General features: G+C 51.1%; 1 protein-coding gene across 1 annotated transcript in view; it reads right to left on the reverse strand.

The window, feature by feature from the left end:
* The window catches only part of LOC128698921 (receptor-type guanylate cyclase gcy-28), a 153780-nt gene that overhangs the window by 65670 nt on the left and 61200 nt on the right, over positions 1-26910 (reverse strand). The window contains exon 3 of the mRNA XM_070090405.1: positions 18213-18399. Coding sequence (XP_069946506.1) covers positions 18213-18399 — 187 coding nt within the window. The remainder of the gene's footprint in view (positions 1-18212; positions 18400-26910) is intronic.

The raw sequence follows: 26910 nt of genomic DNA on the forward strand, positions 1-26910 counted from the left end.
CCTTCCTGTGAGTGCCAGGAGACTGTATGTCATCACTGTGCTGGCTTCCTAGGAGTGCCAGGAGACACTGTGTCATCACTGTGCTGCCTTCCTAGGAGTACCAGGAGACACTGTGTCATCACTGTGCTGCCTTCCTAGGAGTGCCAGGAGACAGTGTCATCACTGTGCTGCCTTTCTATGAGTGCCAGGAGGCACTCTGTCGTCACTGCGCTGCCTTTCTAGTAGTGCCAGGAGACAGTGTGTCATCACTGTGCTGCCTTCCTAGGAGTGCCAGGAGACACTGTGTCTTCACTTTGCTGCCTTCCTAGGAGTGCCAGGAGACAGTGTGTTATCACTGCGCTGCTTTCCTAGGAGTGCCAGGAGATAGTGTGGCATCACTGTGCTGCCTTCCTAGGAGTGCCAGGAGACAGTGTGTCATCACTGCGCTGCCTTCCTAGGAGTGCCAGGAGACAGTGTGTCATCACTGCGCTGCCTTCCTAGGAGTGCGAGGAGACAGTGTGTCATCACTGTGCTGCCTTCCTAGGAGTGCCAGGAGACAGTGTGTCATCACTGCGCTGCCTTCCTAGGAGTGTCAGGAGACTGTGTGTTTTCACTGTGCTGCCTTCCTAGGAGTGCCAGGAGACAGTGTGTCATCACTGTGCTGCCTTCCTAGGAGTGCCAGGAGACAGTGTGTCATCACTGTGCTGCCTTCCTAGTAGTGCCAGGAGACAGTGTGTCATCACTGAGCTGCCTTCCTAGGAGTGCCAGGAGACTGTGGCATCACTGTGCTGCCTTCGTAGGAGTGCCAGAAGACTGTGTGTCATCACTGTTCTGCCTTCCTACGAGTGCCAGGAGACTGTGTGTCATCACTGTGCTTCCTTCCTAGGAGTGCCAGGAGACAGTGTGTCATCACTGTGCTGGCTTCCTAGGAGTGCCAGGAGACAGTGTGTCATCACTGTTCTACCTTCCTAGGAGTGCCAGGAGACAGTGTGTCATAACTGTGCTGCCTTCCTGTGAGTGCCAGGAGACTGTATGTCATCACTGTGCTGGCTTCCTAGGAGTGCCAGGAGACAGTGTGCTATCACTGTGCTGCCTTCCTAGGAGTGCCAGGAGACACTGTGTCATCACTGTGCTGCCTTCCTAGGAGTGCCAGGAGACACTGTGTCATCACTGTGCTGCCTTCCTAGGAGTGCCAGGAGACAGTGTAATCACTGTGCTGCCTTCCTATGAGTGCCAGGAGGCACTGTGTCGTCACTGCGCTGCCTTTCTAGGAGTGCCAGGAGACAGTGTGTCATCACTGTGCTGCCTTCCTAGGAGTGCCAGGAAACAGTGTGTCATCACTGTGCTGCCTTCCTAGGAGTGCCAGGAGACAGTGTGTCATCACTGTGCTGCCTTCCTAGGAGTGCCAGGAGACAGTGTGTCATCACTGTGCTGCCTTCCTAGGAGTGGTAGGAGACAGTGTGTCATCACTGTGCTGCCTTCCTAGGAGTGCCAGGAGACACTGTGTCATCACTGTGCTGCCATCCTAGGAGTGCCAGGAGACAGTGTGTCATCACTGTGCTGCCATCCTAGGAGTGCCAGGAGACAGTGTGTCATCACTGTGCTGCCTTCCTTGGAGTGCCAATAGACACTGTGTCATCACTGTGCTGCCTTCCTAGGAGTGCCAGGATACAGTGTGTCATCACTGTGCTGCCTTCCTTGGAGTGCCATCAGACACTGTGTCATCACTGTGCTGCCTTCCTAGGAGTGCCAGGAGACACTGTGTCATCACAGTGCTGCCTTCCTAGGAGTGCCAGGAGACAGTGTGTCTTCACTGTGCTGCCTTAATAGGAGTGCCAAGCGACAGTGTGGCATCACTGTGCTGCCTTCCTAGGAGTGCCAGGAGACAGTGTGTCATCACTGCGCTGCCTTCCTAGGAGTGCCAGGAGACAGTGTGTCGTCACTGCGCTGCCTTCCTAGGAGTGCCAGGAGACAGTGTGTCATCACTGCGCTGCCTTCCTAGGAGTGCGAGGAGACAGTGTGTCATCACTGTGCTGCCTTCCTAGGAGTGCCAGGAGACAGTGTGTCATCACTGCGCTGCCTTCCTAGGAGTGCCAGGAGACTGTGTGTCTTCACTGTGCTGCCTTCCTTGGAGTGTCAGGAGACAGTGTGTCATCACTGTGCTGCCTTCCTACGAGTGCCAGGAGACTGTGTGTCACCACTGTGCTTCCTTCCTAGGAGTGCCAGGAGACAGTGTGTCATCACTGTGCTGGCTTCCTAGGAGTGCCAGGAGACAGTGTGTCATCACTGTGCTACCTTCGTAGGAGTGCCAGGAGACAGTGTGTCATAACTGTGCTGCCTTCCTAGGAGTGCCAGGAGACACTGTGTCATCACTGTGCTGCCTTCCTAGGAGTGCCAGGAGACACTGTGTCATCACTGTGCTGCCTTCCTAGGAGTGCCAGGAGACACTGTGTCATCACTGTGCTGCCTTCCTAGGAGTGCCAGGAGACAGTGTCATCACTGTGCTGCCTTTCTATGAATGCCAGGAGGCACTCTGTCGTCACTGCGCTGCCTTTCTAGTAGTGCCAGGAGACAGTGTGTCATCACTGTGCTGCCTTCCTAGGAGTGCCAGGAAACAGTGTGTCATCACTGTGCTGCCTTCCTAGGAGTGCCAGGAGACAGTGTGTCATCACTGTGCTGCCTTCCTAGGAGTGCCAGGAGACAGTGTGTCATCACTGTGCTGCCTTCCTAGGAGTGCTAGGAGACAGTGTGTCATCACTGTGCTGCCTTCCTAGGAGTGCCAGGAGACACTGTGTCATCACTGTGCTGCCTTCCTAGGAGTGCCAGGAGACAGTGTGTCATCACTGTGCTGCCTTCCTAGGAGTGCCAGGATACAGTGTGTCATCACTGTGCTGCCTTCCTTGGAGTGCCATCAGACACTGTGTCATCACTGTGCTGCCTTCCTTGGAGTGCCAGGAGACACTGTGTCATCACAGTGCTGCCTTCCTAGGTGTGCCAGGAGACAGTGTGTCTTCACTGTGCTGCCTTAATAGGAGTGCCAGGAGACAGTGTGGCATCACTGTGCTGCCTTCGTAAGAGTGCCAGGAGACAGTGTGTCATCACTGTGCTGCCTTCCTAGGAGTGCCAGGAAACTTTGTGTCATCACTGTGCTGCCTTCCTAGGAGTGCCAGGAGACACTGTGTCATCACTGTGCTGCCTTCCTAGGAGTGCGAGGAGACACTGTGTCATCACTGCGCTGCCTTCCTAGGAGTGCCAGGAGACACTGTGTCATCACTGCGCTGCCTTCCTAGGAGTGCCAGGAGACACTGTGTCATCACTGCGCTGCCTTCCTAGGAGTGCGAGGAGACACTGTGTCATCACTGCGCTGCCTTCCTAGGAGTGCCAGGAGACACTGTGTCATCACTGCGCTGCCTTCCTAGGAGTGCCAGGAGACACTGTGTCTTCACTGTGCTGCCTTCGTAGGAGTGCCAGGAGACACTGTGTCATCACTGTGCTGCCTTCCTAGGAGTGCCAGGAGACAGTGTGAAATCACTGTGCTGCCTTCCTAGGAGTGCCAGGAGACACTGTGTGTCATAACTGTGCTGCCTTCCTAGGAGTGCCAGGAGACACTGTGTCATCACTGTGCTGCCTTCCTAGGAGTGCCAGGAGACACTGTGTCATCACTGTGCTGCCTTCCTAGGAGTGCCAGGAGACAGTGTCATCACTGCGCTGCCTTCCTAGGAGTGTCAGGAGACTGTGTGTTTTCACTGTGCTGCCTTCCTAGGAGTGCCAGGAGACAGTGTGTCATCACTGTGCTGCCTTCCTAGGAGTGCCAGGAGACAGTGTGTCATCACTGTGCTGCCTTCCTAGTAGTGCCAGGAGACAGTGTGTCATCACTGAGCTGCCTTCCTAGGAGTGCCAGGAGACTGTGGCATCACTGTGCTGCCTTCGTAGGAGTGCCAGAAGACTGTGTGTCATCACTGTTCTGCCTTCCTACGAGTGCCAGGAGACTGTGTGTCATCACTGTGCTTCCTTCCTAGGAGTGCCAGGAGACAGTGTGTCATCACTGTGCTGGCTTCCTAGGAGTGCCAGGAGACAGTGTGTCATCACTGTTCTACCTTCCTAGGAGTGCCAGGAGACAGTGTGTCATAACTGTGCTGCCTTCCTGTGAGTGCCAGGAGACTGTATGTCATCACTGTGCTGCCTTCCTAGGAGTGCCAGGAGACAGTGTGTCATCACTGTGCTGCCTTCCTAGGAGTGCCAGGAGACACTGTGTCATCACTGTGCTGCCTTCCTAGGAGTGCCAGGAGACACTGTGTCATAACTGTGCTGCCTTCCTAGGAGTGCCAGGAGACAGTGTCATCACTGTGCTGCCTTCCTATGAGTGCCAGGAGGCACTGTGTCGTCACTGCGCTGCCTTTCTAGGAGTGCCAGGAGACAGTGTGTCATCACTGTGCTGCCTTCCTAGGAGTGCCAGGAAACAGTGTGTCATCACTGTGCTGCCTTCCTAGGAGTGCCAGGAGACAGTGTGTCATCACTGTGCTGCCTTCCTAGGAGTGCCAGGAGACAGTGTGTCATCACTGTGCTGCCTTCCTAGGAGTGCCAGGAGACAGTGTGTCATCACTGTGCTGCCTTCCTAGGAGTGCCAGGAGACAGTGTGTCATCACTGTGCTGCCTTCCTAGGAGTGCCAGGAGACAGTGTGTCATCACTGTGCTGCCTTCCTAGGAGTGCCAGGAGACAGTGTGTCATCACTGTGCTGCCTTCCTAGGAGTGCCAGGAGACACTGTGTCATCACTGTGCTGCCATCCTAGGAGTGCCAGGAGACAGTGTGTCATCACTGTGCTGCCATCCTAGGAGTGCCAGGAGACAGTGTGTCATCACTGTGCTGCCTTCCTTGGAGTGCCAATAGACACTGTGTCATCACTGTGCTGCCTTCCTAGGAGTGCCAGGATACAGTGTGTCATCACTGTGCTGCCTTCCTTGGAGTGCCATCAGACACTGTGTCATCACTGTGCTGCCTTCCTAGGAGTGCCAGGAGACACTGTGTCATCACAGTGCTGCCTTCCTAGGAGTGCCAGGAGACAGTGTGTCTTCACTGTGCTGCCTTAATAGGAGTGCCAAGCGACAGTGTGGCATCACTGTGCTGCCTTCCTAGGAGTGCCAGGAGACAGTGTGTCATCACTGCGCTGCCTTCCTAGGAGTGCCAGGAGACAGTGTGTCGTCACTGCGCTGCCTTCCTAGGAGTGCCAGGAGACAGTGTGTCATCACTGCGCTGCCTTTCTAGGAGTGCGAGGAGACAGTGTGTCATCACTGTGCTGCCTTCCTAGGAGTGCCAGGAGACAGTGTGTCATCACTGCGCTGCCTTCCTAGGAGTGCCAGGAGACTGTGTGTCTTCACTGTGCTGCCTACTTTGGAGTGCCAGGAGACAGTGTGTCATCACTGTGCTGCCTTCCTAAGAGTGCCAGGAGACAGTGTGTCATCACTGTGCTGCCTTCCTAGTAGTGCCAGGAGACAGTGTGTCATCACTGAGCTGCCTTTCTAGGAGTGCCAGAAGACAGTGTGTCATCACTGTTCTGCCTTCCTAGGAGTGCCAGGAGACAGTGTGTCATCACTGAGCTGCCTTCCTTGGAGTGCCAGGAGACTGTTGCATCACTGTGCTGCCTTCCTAGGAGTGCCAGAAGACTGTGTGTCATCACTGTTCTGCCTTCCTACGAGTGCCAGGAGACTGTGTGTCACCACTGTGCTTCCTTCCTAGGAGTGCCAGGAGACAGTGTGTCATCACTGTGCTGGCTTCCTAGGAGTGCCAGGAGACAGTGTGTCATCACTGTGCTACCTTCCTAGGAGTGCCAGGAGACAGTGTGTCATAACTGTGCTGCCTTCCTGTGAGTGCCAGGAGACTGTATGTCATCACTGTGCTGGCTTCCTAGGAGTGCCAGGAGACACTGTGTCATCACTGTGCTGCCTTCCTAGGAGTACCAGGAGACACTGTGTCATCACTGTGCTGCCTTCCTAGGAGTGCCAGGAGACAGTGTCATCACTGTGCTGCCTTTCTATGAGTGCCAGGAGGCACTCTGTCGTCACTGCGCTGCCTTTCTAGTAGTGCCAGGAGACAGTGTGTCATCACTGTGCTGCCTTCCTAGGAGTGCCAGGAGACACTGTGTCTTCACTTTGCTGCCTTCCTAGGAGTGCCAGGAGACAGTGTGTTATCACTGCGCTGCTTTCCTAGGAGTGCCAGGAGATAGTGTGGCATCACTGTGCTGCCTTCCTAGGAGTGCCAGGAGACAGTGTGTCATCACTGCGCTGCCTTCCTAGGAGTGCCAGGAGACAGTGTGTCATCACTGCGCTGCCTTCCTAGGAGTGCGAGGAGACAGTGTGTCATCACTGTGCTGCCTTCCTAGGAGTGCCAGGAGACAGTGTGTCATCACTGCGCTGCCTTCCTAGGAGTGTCAGGAGACTGTGTGTTTTCACTGTGCTGCCTTCCTAGGAGTGCCAGGAGACAGTGTGTCATCACTGTGCTGCCTTCCTAGGAGTGCCAGGAGACAGTGTGTCATCACTGTGCTGCCTTCCTAGTAGTGCCAGGAGACAGTGTGTCATCACTGAGCTGCCTTCCTAGGAGTGCCAGGAGACTGTGGCATCACTGTGCTGCCTTCGTAGGAGTGCCAGAAGACTGTGTGTCATCACTGTTCTGCCTTCCTACGAGTGCCAGGAGACTGTGTGTCATCACTGTGCTTCCTTCCTAGGAGTGCCAGGAGACAGTGTGTCATCACTGTGCTGGCTTCCTAGGAGTGCCAGGAGACAGTGTGTCATCACTGTTCTACCTTCCTAGGAGTGCCAGGAGACAGTGTGTCATAACTGTGCTGCCTTCCTGTGAGTGCCAGGAGACTGTATGTCATCACTGTGCTGGCTTCCTAGGAGTGCCAGGAGACAGTGTGCTATCACTGTGCTGCCTTCCTAGGAGTGCCAGGAGACACTGTGTCATCACTGTGCTGCCTTCCTAGGAGTGCCAGGAGACACTGTGTCATCACTGTGCTGCCTTCCTAGGAGTGCCAGGAGACAGTGTAATCACTGTGCTGCCTTCCTATGAGTGCCAGGAGGCACTGTGTCGTCACTGCGCTGCCTTTCTAGGAGTGCCAGGAGACAGTGTGTCATCACTGTGCTGCCTTCCTAGGAGTGCCAGGAAACAGTGTGTCATCACTGTGCTGCCTTCCTAGGAGTGCCAGGAGACAGTGTGTCATCACTGTGCTGCCTTCCTAGGAGTGCCAGGAGACAGTGTGTCATCACTGTGCTGCCTTCCTAGGAGTGGTAGGAGACAGTGTGTCATCACTGTGCTGCCTTCCTAGGAGTGCCAGGAGACACTGTGTCATCACTGTGCTGCCATCCTAGGAGTGCCAGGAGACAGTGTGTCATCACTGTGCTGCCATCCTAGGAGTGCCAGGAGACAGTGTGTCATCACTGTGCTGCCTTCCTTGGAGTGCCAATAGACACTGTGTCATCACTGTGCTGCCTTCCTAGGAGTGCCAGGATACAGTGTGTCATCACTGTGCTGCCTTCCTTGGAGTGCCATCAGACACTGTGTCATCACTGTGCTGCCTTCCTAGGAGTGCCAGGAGACACTGTGTCATCACAGTGCTGCCTTCCTAGGAGTGCCAGGAGACAGTGTGTCTTCACTGTGCTGCCTTAATAGGAGTGCCAAGCGACAGTGTGGCATCACTGTGCTGCCTTCCTAGGAGTGCCAGGAGACAGTGTGTCATCACTGCGCTGCCTTCCTAGGAGTGCCAGGAGACAGTGTGTCGTCACTGCGCTGCCTTCCTAGGAGTGCCAGGAGACAGTGTGTCATCACTGCGCTGCCTTCCTAGGAGTGCGAGGAGACAGTGTGTCATCACTGTGCTGCCTTCCTAGGAGTGCCAGGAGACAGTGTGTCATCACTGCGCTGCCTTCCTAGGAGTGCCAGGAGACTGTGTGTCTTCACTGTGCTGCCTTCCTTGGAGTGTCAGGAGACAGTGTGTCATCACTGTGCTGCCTTCCTACGAGTGCCAGGAGACAGTGTGTCATCACTGTGCTGCCTTCCTAGTAGTGCCAGGAGACAGTGTGTCATCACTGAGCTGCCTTTCTAGGAGTGCCAGAAGACAGTGTGTCATCACTGTTCTGCCTTCCTAGGAGTGCCAGGAGACAGTGTGTCATCACTGAGCTGCCTTCCTTGGAGTGCCAGGAGACGGTGGCATCACTGTGCTGCCTTCCTAGGAGTGCCAGAAGACTGTGTGTCATCACTGTGCCAGGAGACTGTGTGTCACCACTGTGCTTCCTTCCTAGGAGTGCCAGGAGACAGTGTGTCATCACTGTGCTGGCTTCCTAGGAGTGCCAGGAGACAGTGTGTCATCACTGTGCTACCTTCGTAGGAGTGCCAGGAGACAGTGTGTCATAACTGTGCTGCCTTCCTAGGAGTGCCAGGAGACACTGTGTCATCACTGTGCTGCCTTCCTAGGAGTGCCAGGAGACACTGTGTCATCACTGTGCTGCCTTCCTAGGAGTGCCAGGAGACACTGTGTCATCACTGTGCTGCCTTCCTAGGAGTGCCAGGAGACAGTGTCATCACTGTGCTGCCTTTCTATGAGTGCCAGGAGGCACTCTGTCGTCACTGCGCTGCCTTTCTAGTAGTGCCAGGAGACAGTGTGTCATCACTGTGCTGCCTTCCTAGGAGTGCCAGGAAACAGTGTGTCATCACTGTGCTGCCTTCCTAGGAGTGCCAGGAGACAGTGTGTCATCACTGTGCTGCCTTCCTAGGAGTGCCAGGAGACAGTGTGTCATCACTGTGCTGCCTTCCTAGGAGTGCTAGGAGACAGTGTGTCATCACTGTGCTGCCTTCCTAGGAGTGCCAGGAGACACTGTGTCATCACTGTGCTGCCTTCCTAGGAGTGCCAGGAGACAGTGTGTCATCACTGTGCTGCCTTCCTAGGAGTGCCAGGATACAGTGTGTCATCACTGTGCTGCCTTCCTTGGAGTGCCATCAGACACTGTGTCATCACTGTGCTGCCTTCCTTGGAGTGCCAGGAGACACTGTGTCATCACAGTGCTGCCTTCCTAGGTGTGCCAGGAGACAGTGTGTCTTCACTGTGCTGCCTTAATAGGAGTGCCAGGAGACAGTGTGGCATCACTGTGCTGCCTTCGTAAGAGTGCCAGGAGACAGTGTGTCATCACTGTGCTGCCTTCCTAGGAGTGCCAGGAAACTTTGTGTCATCACTGTGCTGCCTTCCTAGGAGTGCCAGGAGACACTGTGTCATCACTGTGCTGCCTTTCTAGGAGTGCCAGGAGACACTGTGTCATCACTGTGCTGCCTTCTTAGGAGTGCCAGGAGACACTGTGTCATCACTGTGCTGCCTTCCTAGGAGTGCCAGGAGATACTGTGTCATCACTGCGCTGCCTTCCTATGAGTGCCAGGAGACACTGTGTCATCACTGTGTTGCCTTCCTAGGAGTGCCAGGAGACACTGTGTCATCACTGTGCTGCCTTCTTAGGAGTACCAGGAGACACTGTGTCTTCACTGTGCTGCCTTCGTAGGAGTGCCAGGAGACACTGTGTCATCACTGTGCTGCCTTCCTATGAGTGCCAGGAGACAGTGTGCCATCACTGTGCTGCCTTCCTAGGAGTGCCAGGAGACACTGTGTCATCACTGTGCTGCCTTCCTGGGAGTGCCAGTAGATACTGTGTCATCACTGTCCTGCCTTCCTAGGAGTGCCAGGAGACACTGTGTCATCACTGTGCTGCCTTCCTAGTAGTGCCAGGAGACACTGTGTCATCACTGTGATACCTTCCTAGGAGTGCCAGGAGACAGTGTGTCATCACTGTGCTGCCTTCCTAGGAGTGCCAGGAGACACTGTGTCATCACTGTGCTGCCTTCCTAGGAGTGCCAGGAGACAGTGTGTCATCACTGTGCTGCCTTCCTAGGAGTGCCAGGAGACACTGTGTCATCACTGCGCTGCCTTCCTAGGAGTGCCAGGAGACACTGTGTCATCACTGCGCTGCCTTCCTAGGAGTGCCAGGAGACACTGTGTCATCACTGCGCTGCCTTCCTACAACTTGGACTGTTTACAGTCTCACAGTAACTTGTAAATATTCCAGTCACGGTATTGTGCATTGTTCCAGTCACGGTATTGTGCATTGTTCCAGTCACGGTGTTGTGCATTGTTCCAGTCACGGTGTTGTGCATTGTTCCAGTCACGGTGTTGTGCATTGTTCCAGTCACGGTATTGTGCATTGTTCCAGTCACGGTATTGTGCATTGTTCCAGTCACGGTATTGTGCATTGTTCCAGTCACGGTATTGTGCATTGTTCCAGTCACGGTATTGTGCATTGTTCCAGTCACGGTATTGTGCATTGTTCCAGTCACGGTATTGTGCTTTCTTCCAGTCACGGTATTGTTCATTGTTCCAGTCACGGTTTTGTGCATTGTTCCAGTCACGGTATTGTGCATTGTTCCAATCACGGTATTGTGCATTGTTCCAGTCACGGTATTGTGCATTGTTCCAGTCACGGTATTGTGCATTGTTCCAGTCATGGTATTGTGCATTGTTCCAGTCACGGTATTGTGCATTGTTCCAGTCACGGTATTGTGCATTGTTCCAGTCACGGTATTGTGCATTGTTCCAGTCACGGTATTGTGCATTGTTCCAGTCATGGTATTGTGCATTGTTCCAGTCACGGTATTGTGCATTGTTCCAGTTACTGTATTGTGCATTGTTCCAGTCATGGTATTGTGCATTGTTCCAGTCACGGTATTGTGCATTGTTCCAGTTACTGTATTGTGCATTGTTCCAGTCACGGTATTGTGCATTGTTCCAGTTACTGTATTGTGCATTGTTCCAGTCATGGTATTGTGCATTGTTCCAGTCACGGTATTGTGCATTGTTCCAGTCATGGTATTGTGCATTGTTCCAGTCACGGTATTGTGCATTGTTCCAGTTACTGTATTGTGCATTGTTCCAGTTACTGTATTGTGCATTGTTCCAGTCATGGTATTGTGCATTGTTTCAGTCACGGTATTGTGCATTGTTCCAGTCACGGTATTGTGCATTGTTCCAGTTACTGTATTGTGCATTGTTCCAGTCATGGTATTGTGCATTGTTCCAGTTACTGTATTGTGCATTGTTCCAGTCACGGTATTGTGCATTGTTCCAGTCACGGTATTGTGCATTGTTCCAGTCACGGTATTGTGCATTGTTCCAGTTACTGTATTGTGCATTGTTCCAGTCATGGTATTGTGCATTGTTCCAGTCACGGTATTGTGCATTGTTCCAGTTACTGTATTGTGCATTGTTCCAGTCACGGTATTGTGCATTGTTCCAGTTACTGTATTGTGCATTGTTCCAGTCATGGTATTGTGCATTGTTCCAGTCACGGTATTGTGCATTGTTCCAGTCATGGTATTGTGCATTGTTCCAGTCACGGTATTGTGCATTGTTCCAGTTACTGTATTGTGCATTGTTCCAGTTACTGTATTGTGCATTGTTCCAGTCATGGTATTGTGCATTGTTCCAGTCACGGTATTGTGCATTGTTCCAGTCACGGTATTGTGCATTGTTCCAGTTACTGTATTGTGCATTGTTCCAGTCATGGTATTGTGCAATGTTCCAGTTACTGTATTGTGCATTGTTCCAGTCATGGTATTGTGCATTGTTCCAGTCACGGTATTGTGCATTGTTCCAGTTACTGTATTGTGCATTGTTCCAGTCACGGTATTGTGCATTGTTCCAGTTACTGTATTGTGCATTGTTCCAGTCATGGTATTGTGCATTGTTCCAGTCACGGTATTGTGCATTGTTCCAGTCATGGTATTGTGCATTGTTCCAGTCATGGTATTGTGCATTGTTCCAGTCATGGTATTGTGCATTGTTCCAGTCATGGTATTGTGCATTGTTCTAGTCATGGTATTGTGCATTGTTCCAGTCACGGTATTGTGCATTGTTCCAGTCACGGTATTGTGCATTGTTCCAGTCACGGTATTGTGCATTGTTCCAGTCACGGTATTGTGCATTGTTCCAGTCACGGTATTGTGCATTGTTCCAGTCACGGTATTGTGCATTGTTCCAGTCACGGTATTGTGCATTGTTCCAGTCACGGTATTGTGCATTGTTCCAGTCACGGTATTGTGCATTGTTCCAGTCACGGTATTGTGCATTGTTCCAGTCACGGTATTGTGCATTGTTCCAGTCACGGTATTGTGCATTGTTCCAGTCACGGTATTGTGCATTGTTCCACTCACGGTATTGTGCATTGTTCCAGTCACGGTATTGTGCATTGTTCCAGTCACGGTATTGTGCATTGTTCCAGTCACGGTATTGTGCATTGTTCCAGTCACGGTATTGTGCATTGTTCCAGTCACGGTATTGTGCATTGTTCCAGTCACGGTATTGTGCATTGTTCCAGTCACGGTATTGTGCATTGTTCCAGTCACGGTATTGTGCATTGTTCCAGTCACGGTATTGTGCATTGTTCCAGTCACGATATTGTGCATTGTTCCAGTCACGGTATTGTGCATTGCTCCAGTCACGGTATTGTGCATTGTTCCAGTCACGGTATTGTGCATTGTTCCAGTCATGGTATTGTGCATTGTTCCAGTCACGGTATTTTGCATTGTTCCAGTCACGGTGTTGTGCATTGTTCCAGTCACGGTATTTTGCATTGTTCCAGTCACGGTGTTGTGCATTGTTCCAGTCACGGTATTGTGCATTGTTCCAGTCATGGTATTGTGCATTGTTCCAGTCACGGTATTTTGCATTGTTCCAGTCACGGTGTTGTGCATTGTTCCAGTCATGGTATTGTGCATTGTTCCAGTCACGGTATTGTGCATTGTTCCAGTCACGGTATTGTGCATTGTTCCACTCACGGTATTGTGCATTGTTCCAGTCACGGTGTTGTGCATTGTTCCAGTCACGGTATTGTGCATTGTTCCAGTCACGGTATTGTGCATTGTTCCAGTCATGGTATTGTGCATTGTTCCAGTCACGGTATTGTGCATTGTTCCAGTCACGGTGTTGTGCATTGTTCCAGTCATGGTATTGTGCATTGTTCCAGTCACGGTATTGTGCATTGTTCCAGTCACGGTGTTGTGCATTGTTCCAGTCACGGTATTGTGCATTGTTCCAGTCATGGTATTGTGCATTGTTCCAGTTACGGTATTGTGCTTTGTTCCAGTCATGGTATTATGCATTGTTCCAGTCACGGTATTGTGCATTGTTCCAGTCACGGTATTGTGCATTGTTCCAGTCACGGTATTGTGCATTGTTCCAGTCACTGTATTGTGCATTGTTCCAGTCATGGTATTGTGCATTGTTCCAGTCACTGTATTGTGCATTGTTCCAATCACTGTATTGTGCATTGTTCCAGTCATGGTATTGTGCATTGTTCCAGTCACTGTATTGTGCATTGTTCCAGTCACGGTGTTGTGCATTGTTCCAGTCACGGTATTGTGCATTGTTCCAGTCACTGTATTGTGCATTGTTCCAGTCACGGTGTTGTGCATTGTTCCAGTCACGGTATTGTGCATTGTTCCAGTCACGGTGTTGTGCATTGTTCCAGTCACGGTATTGTGCATTGTTCCAGTCACTGTATTGTGCATTGTTCCACTCATGGTATTGTGCATTGTTCCAGTCACGGTATTGTGCATTGTTCCAGTCACTGTATTGTGCATTGTTCCACTCATGGTATTGTGCATTGTTCCACTCATGGTATTGTGCATTGTTCCAGTCACGGTGTTGTGCATTGTTCCACTCATGGTATTGTGCATTGTTCCACTCATGGTATTGTGCATTGTTCCAGTCACGGTATTGTGCATTGTTCCAGTCACTGTATTGTGCATTGTTCCACTCATGGTATTGTGCATTGTTCCACTCATGGTATTGTGCATTGTTCCAGTCACTGTATTGTGCATTGTTCCACTCATGGTATTGTGCATTGTTCCACTCATGGTATTGTGCATTGTTCCAGTCACTGTATTGTGCATTGTTCCACTCATGGTATTGTGCATTGTTCCAGTCACGGTGTTGTGCATTGTTCCAGTCACTGTATTGTGCATTGTTCCACTCATGGTATTGTGCATTGTTCCAGTCACGGTGTTGTGCATTGTTCCAGTCACTGTATTGTGCATTGTTCCACTCATGGTATTGTGCATTGTTCCAGTCACGGTGTTGTGCATTGTTCCAGTCACTGTATTGTGCATTGTTCCACTCATGGTATTGTGCATTGTTCCAGTCACGGTGTTGTGCATTGTTCCAGTCACTGTATTGTGCATTGTTCCAGTCACGGTATTGTGCATTGTTCCACTCATGGTATTGTGCATTGTTCCAGTCACGGTATTGTACATTGTTCCACTCATGGTATTGTGCATTGTTCCACTCATGGTATTGTGCATTGTTCCAGTCACGGTATTGTGCATTGTTCCACTCATGGTATTGTGCATTGTTCCAGTCACGGTATTGTGCATTGTTCCACTCATGGTATTGTGCATTGTTCCAGTCACGGTATTGTGCATTGTTCCACTCATGGTATTTTGCATTGTTCCAGTCACTGTATTGTGCATTGTTCCACTCATGGTATTTTGCATTGTTCCAGTCACTGTATTGTGCATTGTTCCACTCATGGTATTTTGCATTGTTCCAGTCACTGTATTGTGCATTGTTCCACTCATGGTATTTTGCATTGTTCCAGTCACTGTATTGTGCATTGTTCCACTCATGGTATTTTGCATTGTTCCAGTCACTGTATTGTGCATTGTTCCACTCATGGTATTTTGCATTGTTCCAGTCACTGTATTGTGCATTGTTCCACTCATGGTATTTTGCATTGTTCCAGTCACTGTATTGTGCATTGTTCCACTCATGGTATTTTGCATTGTTCCAGTCACTGTATTGTGCATTGTTCCACTCATGGTATTGTGCATTGTTCTTTATGAATTGTTGCTGTCATCACAGCTGGCATCACAGCTGTTATCACAGCTGGCACTGGTATGGGATACCAGTGACCTCTCTTTGTCACCTTAGCAAACACACCTACGCAGTGATTCTTCGCCCTCTGGGGATACAAGCCAGGCCGGGGTAGACCAGCTGTCTCTTAAATACTGAACTGGGGTATCGTATGGTTGTGACCCTGAGTCAAGGGACACTGCCTTCTTTCCTGACGAATAAAACACCTCCGTCACCACCTGTAACTTACCAACTTGATCAATAGACATACAAGGTAAATTATACGTATATGTTTATGAGTGTAAGTTTACCTGTTGGGCGAAACGTTCCATTAATGTTGCATGAATAATATTATTATTATTATTATTATTATTATTATTATTATTATTATTATTATTATTATTATTATTATTATTTTACACTCTGACAAGTATATGAGGAAGAGAGAGAGAGAGAGAGAGAGAGAGAGAGAGAGAGAGAGAGAGAGAGAGAGAGAGAGAGAGAGAGAGAGAGAGAGAGAGAGAGAGAGAGAGAAAGAGAGAGAGAGAGAGAGATAATCTGAGAAAGTCTGAGGAGCCAACAGACTTGGCAGTTAAGAAGGAAAGAGGAGAGATATTACACGGGGAGATGCTGGGAGGTGCTGAGAGGTGCTGGGAGGTGCTGGGAGGTGCTGGGGGGTGGGGGTGGTGGTGCTGGGAGGTGAGAATGATGGTGCTGTGTGGTGGGGGTGGAGGTGCTGGGAGGTGGTGGTCCTGGGAGGTGGGGTTGGTGGTGCTGGGAGGTGGGGGTGGAGATGCTGGGAGGTTGTGGTGCTGGGAGGTGGGGGTGCTGGGAGGTGGTGGTGCTGGGAGATGGGGATGGAGGTGCTGGGAGGTGGGGGTGGAGGTGCTGGGAGGTGGGGGTAGAGGTGCTGGGAGGTGGGGGTGCTGGGAGGTAGGGGTGCTAGGAGGTGGGGGTGCTGGGAGGTGGTGGTGCTGGGAGGTGGTGGTGCTGGGAGGTGGGGTTGTTGGGAGGTGGGGCTCCGGGGAGGTGGGGGTGCTGGGAGGTGGTGTTGCTGGGAGGTGGGGGTGCTGGGAGGTGGTGGTGCGGGGAGGTGGAGGTGCTGGGAGGTGAAGGTGCTGGGAGGTGGGGTGCTGGGAGGTATTGGTGCTGGGAGGTGGAGGTGCTGGGAGGTGGAGGTGCTGGGAGGTGGAGGTGCTGGGAGGTGGAGGTGCTGGGAGGTGGAGGTGCTGGGAGGTGGAGGTGCTGGGAGGTGGAGGTGCTGGGAGGTGGTGGTGCTGGGAGGTGGAGGTGCTGGGAGGTGGAGGTGCTGGGAGGTGGAGGTGCTGGGAGGTGGAGGTGCTGGGAGGTGAAGGTGCTGGGAGGTGGGGTGCTGGGAGGTATTGGTGTTGGGAGGTGGAGGTGCTGGGAGGTGGAAGTGCTGGGAGGTGGATGTGCTGGGAGGTGGGGGTGCTGGGAGGTGGTGGTGCTGGGAGGTGGAGGTGCTGGGAGGTGGAGGTGTTGGGAGGTGAAGGTGCTGGGAGGTGGGGTGCTGGGAAGTATTGGTGCTGGGAGGTGGAGGTGCTGGGAGGTGGAAGTGCTGGGAGGTGGAGGTGCTGGGAGGTGGGGGTCCTATGAGGTGGTGGTGCTGGGAGGTGGAGGTGCTAGGAGGTGGAGGTGCTGGGAGGTGGAGGTGCTGGGAGGTGGGGGGTGCTGGGAGGTGGAGGTGCTGGGAGGTGGGGGGTGCTGGGAGGTGGAGGTGCTGGGAAGTGGAGGTTGGTAGGTAAGACACATAGGCAACAGTTAGGCAACTTTATTCCGAAACGTTTCGCCTACACAGTAGGCTTCTTCAGTCGAATACAGAAATTAGGCAGGAACAGTAGAGATGTGAAGACGATGTAATCAGTCCATCACCCTTGAAGTCGTAGAATTTGAGGTTGTCAGTCCCTCAGCCTGGAGAAGTTCAGTTCCATAGTCAGGAACAGATAGTTCCTGACTACTGTGTAGGCGAAACGTTTCGGAATAAAGTTGTCTAACTGTTGCATATGTGTCTTACCTACCAACCTGTCGGTATTGTATACCATTTTGATGTTCATCTCGTCAGACACTGCAACAAGTGGAGGTGTTGGGAGGTGGAGGTGCTGGGAGGTAGAGGTGCTGGGAGGTGGAGGTGCTGGGAGGTGGAGGTGCTGGGAGGTGGAGGTGCTGGGAGGATGGAGGTAATATTTTGAATTCTTAAATATTCACAATGAAAGGAGGGGAGTGGAGGGAAGAGAGGGAGGAGAGGGAATGGATGGATGGGGGAGGGGGGTGCTGGTTGTTCCAGGAAAGCTTGGAGGAAATGGATAGAAAGATGCTGTAGCAGGTTTTAAAGTCATGATGGCTTAGACACCCGGCAGGTGTGAGTGTGTGAAAGTGATAGATGAGAGTGAGTGTGGGAGACAAGTGGTTCCCAGGGGTTTGACGTGCTGTGGGAGTGTCAACAAGGTAACATTTATTTAGGGATTCAGGGAGGAGACCTAATCAGCTGAACATGAATGGCAGAGGTGGGACGTACAGGGCCTGACACTCCAGAGCAAGAGTGAGGATGTTGCAGTGTGGGTCGTGTTTTTAAGGGACGTTTTTACCTTTCTGATAACGCAGCTAATAAATGAATAATGGTGAAGGTCCTTCCTTTATTTGGTTCATTCTGTCTCAGTGGAAGACAACCCATATGTGTAACAACAATAGTAATAATAATAATAATAATAATAATAATAATAATAATAATAATAATAATAATAATAATAATAATAATAATAATAATAATAATAATAATAATAATAATATAATAATAATAATAATAATAATAATAATAATAATAATAATAATAATAGTAATAATAATAATAATAACAATAATATAATAATAATAATAATAATAATAATAATAATAATAATAATAATTATTATTATTATTATTATTATTATTATTATTATTATTATTATTATTATTATTATTATTATTATTATTATTATTATTATTATTATTATTATTATTATTATTATTATTATTATTCGCACCTCTTCTCTTCCCGGAAGCTGCATTTGCTCGTTCATGTCTTCTTAATGAGGTGAAGACCGACGCTTCTTGAATAAGCAATGGGAACCCAACCCCAGGTCTCCTCACACCTTCTATTTACCCTAATTACTTCACCCCGTTATTCCTGTCCTTTTGTGAGAGTGAGAGAGAGAGAATAAATAGCAAGAGACAGACAGTAACATCAAGAGATAGGGAGACAGCAAAGAGAACTTCCCATTCCATCCCTCTCAAACACTCACAGTCAAACGTCCTGTTCCACATGTTAGCCACTATGTGGTGACCGTCGGTGATAGCGCCTCCCTCCCTCAGAGTGGAGTTGAGAGCAGCAGCGTACACTAGCACACCTTCGAAGAAGCCAGCCACATACGGATTGACACTCTCCTCCTCGTACTTGTATCCAAACTCTTCCTGCGCGATCTTCTTCACCTGAGGAAATACAATTAGAATATATATATATATATATATATATATATATATATATATATATATATATATATATATATATATATATATATATATATATATATATATATATATATATATATATATATATATATATATATATATATATATATATATATATATATATATATATATATTACCACAAAATAAGTGAGTTTGAATCATCCAGTGTATTCACTGGACCACAAATATGTGGTCCAGTGGATAGAGTGATGCGTAGACTAGTGAAGAGAGAGAGAGAGAGAGAGAGAGAGAGAGAGAGCAAGGTTCTCTCTCTCTTTCTACACTACTTCCTTTTTCTCGTTGAAAACCCAGACGAAGCAATGGTCAAAAAAGGAAAAACCTTTCCGTCATAGACCTTTCAATGGCAATATCTATTTTGGAGAGACGAGAAACTTTTCAGGTGAGGCAATACGCCAGAATGAGATATCTCATCCAGGCGCTGGATGAGATATCTCATGCAGAATTATATTTCCTTCTTCCCTGGTGGTTCTCTTCTGTCAATCCTCATCCTCTCTGAGCTTTAACAATATATCACAGTCGCTTATGCTCTTGTAACTCTCACTTTGTACGTGGGGAACGCTGCAAATCTTTGATTCTGATGCCGAAGCGGATCCCAGATGAGGGTCGAAATATATCGATCAAATAAACTAGTGAGTTTCTGCCTCCAAAAATCGCGAACGAGTGATACGAAAGGCAAAATCAACCACGGGGGGAGTTGAAGGATAGCTCTAGGCCTTTCGTGCTGCAATCAACACATCATCAGGAGCGTGCAATGTTGCAGAAAAGAGGACGAGGTCCAAGAAAAAACGATCACAGGGAGCGTCTGAGAGAGGTGTGTCCTGCCTGCACTCAGTGTTGAGAGTCACTCTTCAACTGAGAGCCAGACAAGTTTACACAGGTAACTACTGTAACTGTGCAATATAGAGCCACATCTGTAAATGGAATAATAAACACAAATGCTGTATAATGTGATCCTTTATTGACAACGTTTCGCCCACACAGTGGACTCTGTCAAGTCACAAACAGATCTACCTGGGTAAAGAGTACACGAGTATATATAGAGTGAGGAGTCAGGTGGAGAATCCTGGGTAGGTTGTGTTAGAGACGGACCCTGTCAAGTTCGTCTTAGGTACAGCTTCCCCAACATTCTCCCTCATTACCCAACATTCTCCCTCATTACCCAACATTCTCCCTCATTACCCAACATTCTCCCTCATTACCTAGCTAGATCTGTCTAGGACCTGATAAAGCCCACTGTGTGGCCGAAACATAGTCTACCTGGAGTCTAACTTGAGTCTACCTGGAGGGTATCCCGGGATCAACGCCCCCGCGGCCTGGTCCAGGACCAGGTCTCCCGGTGGAACAGGGCGTGATCAACCAGGCTGTTACTGCTGGCCGTACGTAGTCCAACGTACGAACCACAGCCCGGCTGATCCGGCACCGAGTTTAAGTATCTATCCAGCTCCCTCTTGAAGGCAGCCAGGAGCCTATTGGTAATTCCCCATATCATTGGCGGGAGGCTATTGAACAGTCTTGGGCCCCGGACACTTATGGTGTTTATTCTTAATGTACCAATAAACGATCACATTTTTGTCTACGTTTCCATCTGTGTGTATTTTATACCGTTTATTCACATCTATAATCCCACACAGCATGATAATTCTCCAAACGTAAGATATTTTTTTGAATAATTCTAACGCTGGTCTTTCCTTTTTATCTAATAAATTGTTGTGCATTATTTGCTTAGTAAACATATAAAAAATATTTCGACCAAAAAAAAATCGGAATTTTTTCTCTTTGTTGGTACGTAGGGATTGTTTAAAGGAAGATTTTACACCTGTTTCCCACAGGTGAGTGTGGGATAGATGATTCACTAAGACTGCAGGTCACCTGTACACTACCAGGCACTACACGAGGGTCACTAAGGCTGCAGGTCACCTGTACACTACCAGGCACTACACGAGGGTCACTAAGGCTGCAGGTCACCTGTACACTACCAGGCACTACACGAGGGTCACTAAGACTGCAGGTCACCTGTACACTACCAGGCACTACACGAGGGTCACTAAGGCTGCAGGTCACCTGTACACCACCAGTCACTACACGAGGGTCACTAAGGCTGCAGGTCACCTGTACACTACCAGTCACTACACGAGGGTCACTAAGGCTGCAGGTCACCTGTACACTACCAGTCACTACACGAGGGTCACTAAGGCTGCAGGTCACCTGTACACCACCAGTCACTACACGAGGGTCACTAAGGCTGCAGGTCACCTCTACACCACAAGTCACTACACGAGGGTCACTAAGGCTGCAGGTCACCTGTACACCACCAGTCACTACACGAGGGTCACTAAGGCTGCAGGTCACCTGTACACCACCAGTCACTACACGAGGGTCACTAAGGCTGCAGGTCACCTGTACATCACCAGTTACTACACTAGGGTCACTAAGGCTGCAGGTCACCTGTGAACCACCAGTCACAACACGAGGGTTACTAAGGCTGCAGTTCACCTGTACACCACCAGTCACTACACGAGGGTCACTACGCTGCAGGTCACCTGTACACCACCAGTCGCTACACGAGGGTCACTAAGGCTGCAGGTCACCTGTACACGACCAGTCACTACACGAGGGTCACTAAGGCTGCAGGTCACCTGTACACCACCAGTCACTACACGAGGCTCACTAAGGCTGCAGGTCACCTGTACACCACCAGTCACTACACGAGGGTCACTAAGACTGCAGGTCACCTGTACACCACCAGTCACTACACGAGGGTCACTAAGGCTGCAGATCACCTGTACACCAGTCACTACACGAGGGTCACTCAGACTGCAGGTCACCTGTACACCACCAGTCACTACACGAGGGTCACTAAGGCTGCAGGTAACCTGTACACCACCAGTCACTACACGAGGGTCACTAAGGCTGCAGGTCACCTGTACATCACCAGTTACTACACTAGGGTCACTAAGCCTGCAGGTCACCTGTACACCACCAGTCACTACACGAGGGTTACTAAGGCTGCAGTTCACCTGTACACCACCAGTCACTACACGAGGGTCACTAAGGCTGCAGGTCACCTGTACATCACCAGTTACTACACTACGGTCACTAAGCCTGCAGGTCACCTGTACACCACCAGTCACTACACGAGGGTTACTAAGGCTGCAGTTCACCTGTACACCACCAGTCACTACACGAGGCTCATTAAGGCTGCAGGTCACCTGTACACCACCAGTCACTACACGAGGGTCACTAAGGCTGCAGGTCACCTGTACACCACCAGTCACTACACGAGGGTCACTAAGGCTGCAGTTCACCTGTACACCACCAGTCACTACACGAGGGTCACTAAGGCAGCAGGTCACTTGTACACCACCAGTCACTACACGAGGGTCACTAAGGCTGCAGGTCACCTGTACACCACCAGTCACTACACGAGGCTCACTAAGGCTGCAGATCACCTGTACACCACCAGTCACTACACGAGGGTCACTAAGGCTGCAGGTCACCTGTACACCACCAGTCACTACACGAGGGTCACTAAGGCTGCAGGTCACCTGTACACCACCGGTCACTACACGAGGGTCACTAAGGCTGCAGGTCACCTGTACACCACCAGTCACTACACGAGGGTCACTAAGGCTGCAGGTCACCTGTACACCATTAGTCACTACACGAGGGTCACAAAGGCTGCAGGTCACCTCTACACCACAAGTCACTACACGAGGGTCACTAAGGCTGCAGGTCACCTGTACACTACCAGGCACTACACGAGGGTCACTAAGACTGCAGGTCACCTGTACACTACCAGGCACTACACGAGGGTCACTAAGGCTGCAGGTCACCTGTACACCACCAGTCACTACACGAGGGTCACTAAGGCTGCAGGTCACCTGTACACTACCAGTCACTACACGAGGGTCACTAAGGCTGCAGGTCACCTGTACACTACCAGTCACTACACGAGGGTCACTAAGGCTGCAGGTCACCTGTACACCACCAGTCACTACACGAGGGTCACTAAGGCTGCAGGTCACCAGTACACCACCAGTCACTACACGAGGGTCACTAAGGCTGCAGGTCACCTCTACACCACAAGTCACTACACGAGGGTCACTAAGGCTGCAGGTCACCTGTACACCACCAGTCACTACACGAGGGTCACTAAGGCTGCAGGTCACCTGTACACCACCAGTCACTACACGAGGGTCACTAAGGCTGCAGGTCACCTGTACATCACCAGTTACTACACTAGGGTCACTAAGGCTGCAGGTCACCTGTGAACCACCAGTCACAACACGAGGGTTACTAAGGCTGCAGGTCACCTGTACACCACCAGTCACTACACGAGGGTCACTAACGCTGCAGGTCACCTGTACACCACCAGTCACTACACGAGGGTCACTAAGGCTGCAGGTCACCTGTACACGACCAGTCACTACACGAGGGTCACTAAGGCTGCAGGTCACCTGTACACCACCAGTCACTACACGAGGCTCACTAAGGCTGCAGGTCACCTGTACACCACCAGTCACTACACGAGGGTCACTAAGACTGCAGGTCACCTGTACACCACCAGTCACTACACGAGGGTCACTAAGGCTGCAGATCACCTGTACACCAGTCACTACACGAGGGTCACTCAGACTGCAGGTCACCTGTACACCACCAGTCACTACACGAGGGTCACTAAGGCTGCAGGTAACCTGTACACCACCAGTCACTACACGAGGGTCACTAAGGCTGCAGGTCACCTGTACATCACCAGTTACTACACTAGGGTCACTAAGCCTGCAGGTCACCTGTACACCACCAGTCACTACACGAGGGTTACTAAGGCTGCAGTTCACCTGTACACCACCAGTCACTACACGAGGGTCACTAAGGCTGCAGGTCACCTGTACATCACCAGTTACTACACTACGGTCACTAAGCCTGCAGGTCACCTGTACACCACCAGTCACTACACGAGGGTTACTAAGGCTGCAGTTCACCTGTACACCACCAGTCACTACACGAGGCTCATTAAGGCTGCAGGTCACCTGTACACCACCAGTCACTACACGAGGGTCACTAAGGCTGCAGGTCACCTGTACACCACCAGTCACTACACGAGGGTCACTAAGGCTGCAGTTCACCTGTACACCACCAGTCACTACACGAGGGTCACTAAAGCAGCAGGTCACTTGTACACCACCAGTCACTACACGAGGGTCACTAAGGCTGCAGGTCACCTGTACACCACCAGTCACTACACGAGGGTCACTAAGGCTGCAGGTCACCTGTACACCACCAGTCACTACACGAGGGTCACTAAGGCTGCAGGTCACCTGTACACCACCGGTCACTACACGAGGGTCACTAAGGCTGCAGGTCACCTGTACACCACCAGTCACTACACGAGGGTCACTAAGGCTGCAGGTCACACTACACGAGGGTCACAAAGGCTGCAGGTCACCTCTACACACAAGTCACTACACGAGGGTCACTAAGGCTGCAGGTCACCTGTACACCACCAGTCACTACACGAGGGTCACTAAGGCTGCAGGTCACCTGTACACCACCAGTCACTACACGAGGGTCACTAAGGCTGCAGGTCACCTGTACACCACCAGTCACTACACGAGGGTCACTAAGGCTGCAGGTCACCTGTACACCACCAGTCACTACACGAGGGTCACTAAGGCTGCAGGTCACCTGTACACCACCAGTCACTACACGAGGGTCACTAAGGCTGCAGGTCACCTGTACACCACCAGTCACTACACGAGGGTCACTAAGGCTGCAGGTCACCTGTACACCACCAGTCACTACACGAGGGTCACTAAGGCTGCAGGTCACCTGTACACTACCAGTCACTACACGAGGGTCACTAAGGCTGCAGGTCACCTGTACACCACCAGTCACTACACGAGGGTCACTAAGGCTGCAGGTCACCTGTACACCACCAGTCACTACACGAGGGTCACTAAGGCTGCAGGTCACCTGTACACTACCAGTCACTACACGAGGGTCACTAAGGCTGCAGGTCACCTGTACACTACCAGTCACTACACGAGGGTCACTAAGGCTGCAGGTCACCTGTACACTACCAGTCACTACACGAGGGTCACTAAGGCTGCAGGTCACCTGTACACCACCAGTCACTACACGAGGGTCACTAAGGCTGCAGGTCACATGTACACGAGGGTCACTAACCAGTCACTACACGAGGGTCACTAAGGCTGCAGGTCACCTGTACACCACCAGTCACTACACGAGGGTCACTAAGGCTGCAGGTCACCTGTACACCACCAGTCACTACACGAGGGTCACTAAGGCTGCAGGTCACCTGTACACCACCAGTCACTACACGAGGGTCACTAAGGCTGCAGGTCACCTGTACACCACCAGTCACTACACGAGGGTCACTAAGGCTGCAGGTCACCTGTACACCACCAGTCACTACACGAGGGTCACTAAGGCTGCAGGTCACCTGTACACCACCAGTCACTACACGAGGGTCACTAAGGCTGCAGGTCACCTGTACACCACCAGTCACTACACGAGGGTCACTAAGGCTGCAGGTCACCTGTACACCACCAGTCACTACACGAGGGTCACTAAGGCTGCAGGTCACCTGTACACCACCAGTCACTACACGAGGGTCACTAAGGCTGCAGGTCACCTGTACACCACCAGTCACTACACGAGGGTCACTAAGGCTGCAGGTCACCTGTACACCACCAGTCACTACACGAGGGTCACTAAGGCTGCAGGTCACCTGTACACCACCAGTCACTACACGAGGGTCACTAAGGCTGCAGGTCACCTGTACACCACCAGTCACTACACGAGGGTCACTAAGGCTGCAGGTCACCTGTACACTACCAGTCACTACACGAGGGTCACTAAGGCTGCAGGTCACCTGTACACCACCAGTCACTACACGAGGGTCACTAAGGCTGCAGGTCACCTGTACACCACCAGTCACTACACGAGGGTCACTAAGGCTGCAGGTCACCTGTACACCACCAGTCACTACACGAGGGTCACTAAGGCTGCAGGTCACCTGTACACCACCAGTCACTACACGAGGGTCACTAAGGCTGCAGGTCACCTGTACACCACCAGTCACTACACGAGGGTCACTAAGGCTGCAGGTCACCTGTACACCACCAGTCACTACACGAGGGTCACTAAGGCTGCAGGTCACCTGTACACCACCAGTCACTACACGAGGGTCACTAAGGCTGCAGGTCACCTGTACACCACCAGTCACTACACGAGGGTCACTAAGGCTGCAGGTCACCTGTACACCACCAGTCACTACACGAGGGTCACTAAGGCTGCAGGTCACCTGTACACCACCAGTCACTACACGAGGGTCACTAAGGCTGCAGGTCACCTGTACACCACCAGTCACTACACGAGGGTCACTAAGGCTGCAGGTCACCTGTACACCACCAGTCACTACACGAGGGTCACTAAGGCTGCAGGTCACCTGTACACACTAACCAGTCACTACACGAGGGTCACTAAGGCTGCAGGTCACCTGTACACCACCAGTCACTACACGAGGGTCACTAAGGCTGCAGGTCACCTGTACACCACCAGTCACTACACGAGGGTCACTAAGGCTGCAGGTCACCTGTACACTACCAGTCACTACACGAGGGTCACTAAGGCTGCAGGTCACCTGTACACCACCAGTCACTACACGAGGGTCACTAAGGCTGCAGGTCACCTGTACACCACCAGTCACTACACGAGGGTTACTAAGGCTGCAGGTCACCTGTACACCACCAGTCACTACACGAGGGTCATTAAGGCTGCAGATCACCTGCACACCAAAAGGCACTACACGAGGGTCACTAAGGCTGCAGGTCACTTGTACACCACCAGTCACTACAGGAGGGTCACTAAGACTGCAGGTCACCTGTACACCACCAGTCACTACACGAGGGTCACTAAGGCTGCAGGTCACCTGTACACCACCAGTCACTACACGAGGGTCACTAAGGCTGCAAGTCACCTGTACACCACCAGTCACTACACGAGGGTCACTAAGGCTGCAGGTCACTTGTACACCACCAGTCACTAGACGAGGGTCATTAAGGCTGCAGGTCACCTGTGCACCACCAGTCACTACACGAGGGTCACTAAGGCTGCAGGTCACCTGTACACCATCAGTCACTACACGAGGGTCACTAAGGCTGCAGGCCACCTGTACACCACCAGTCACTACACGAACGTCACTAAGGCTGCAGGTCACCTGTACACCACCAGTCACTACACGAGGGTCACTAAGGCTGCAGGTCACCTGTACACCACCAGTCATTACACGAGGGTCACTAAGGCTGCAGGTCACCTGTACACCACCAGTCACTACACGAGGGTCACTAAGGCTGCAGGTCACCTGTACACCACCAGTCACTACACGATGGTCACTAAGGCTGCAGGTCACCTCTACACTACCAATCA

Source organism: Cherax quadricarinatus, chromosome 31 (assembly GCF_038502225.1).
Source record: "Cherax quadricarinatus isolate ZL_2023a chromosome 31, ASM3850222v1, whole genome shotgun sequence".
In the NCBI taxonomy this organism is placed as follows: domain Eukaryota; kingdom Metazoa; phylum Arthropoda; class Malacostraca; order Decapoda; family Parastacidae; genus Cherax; species Cherax quadricarinatus.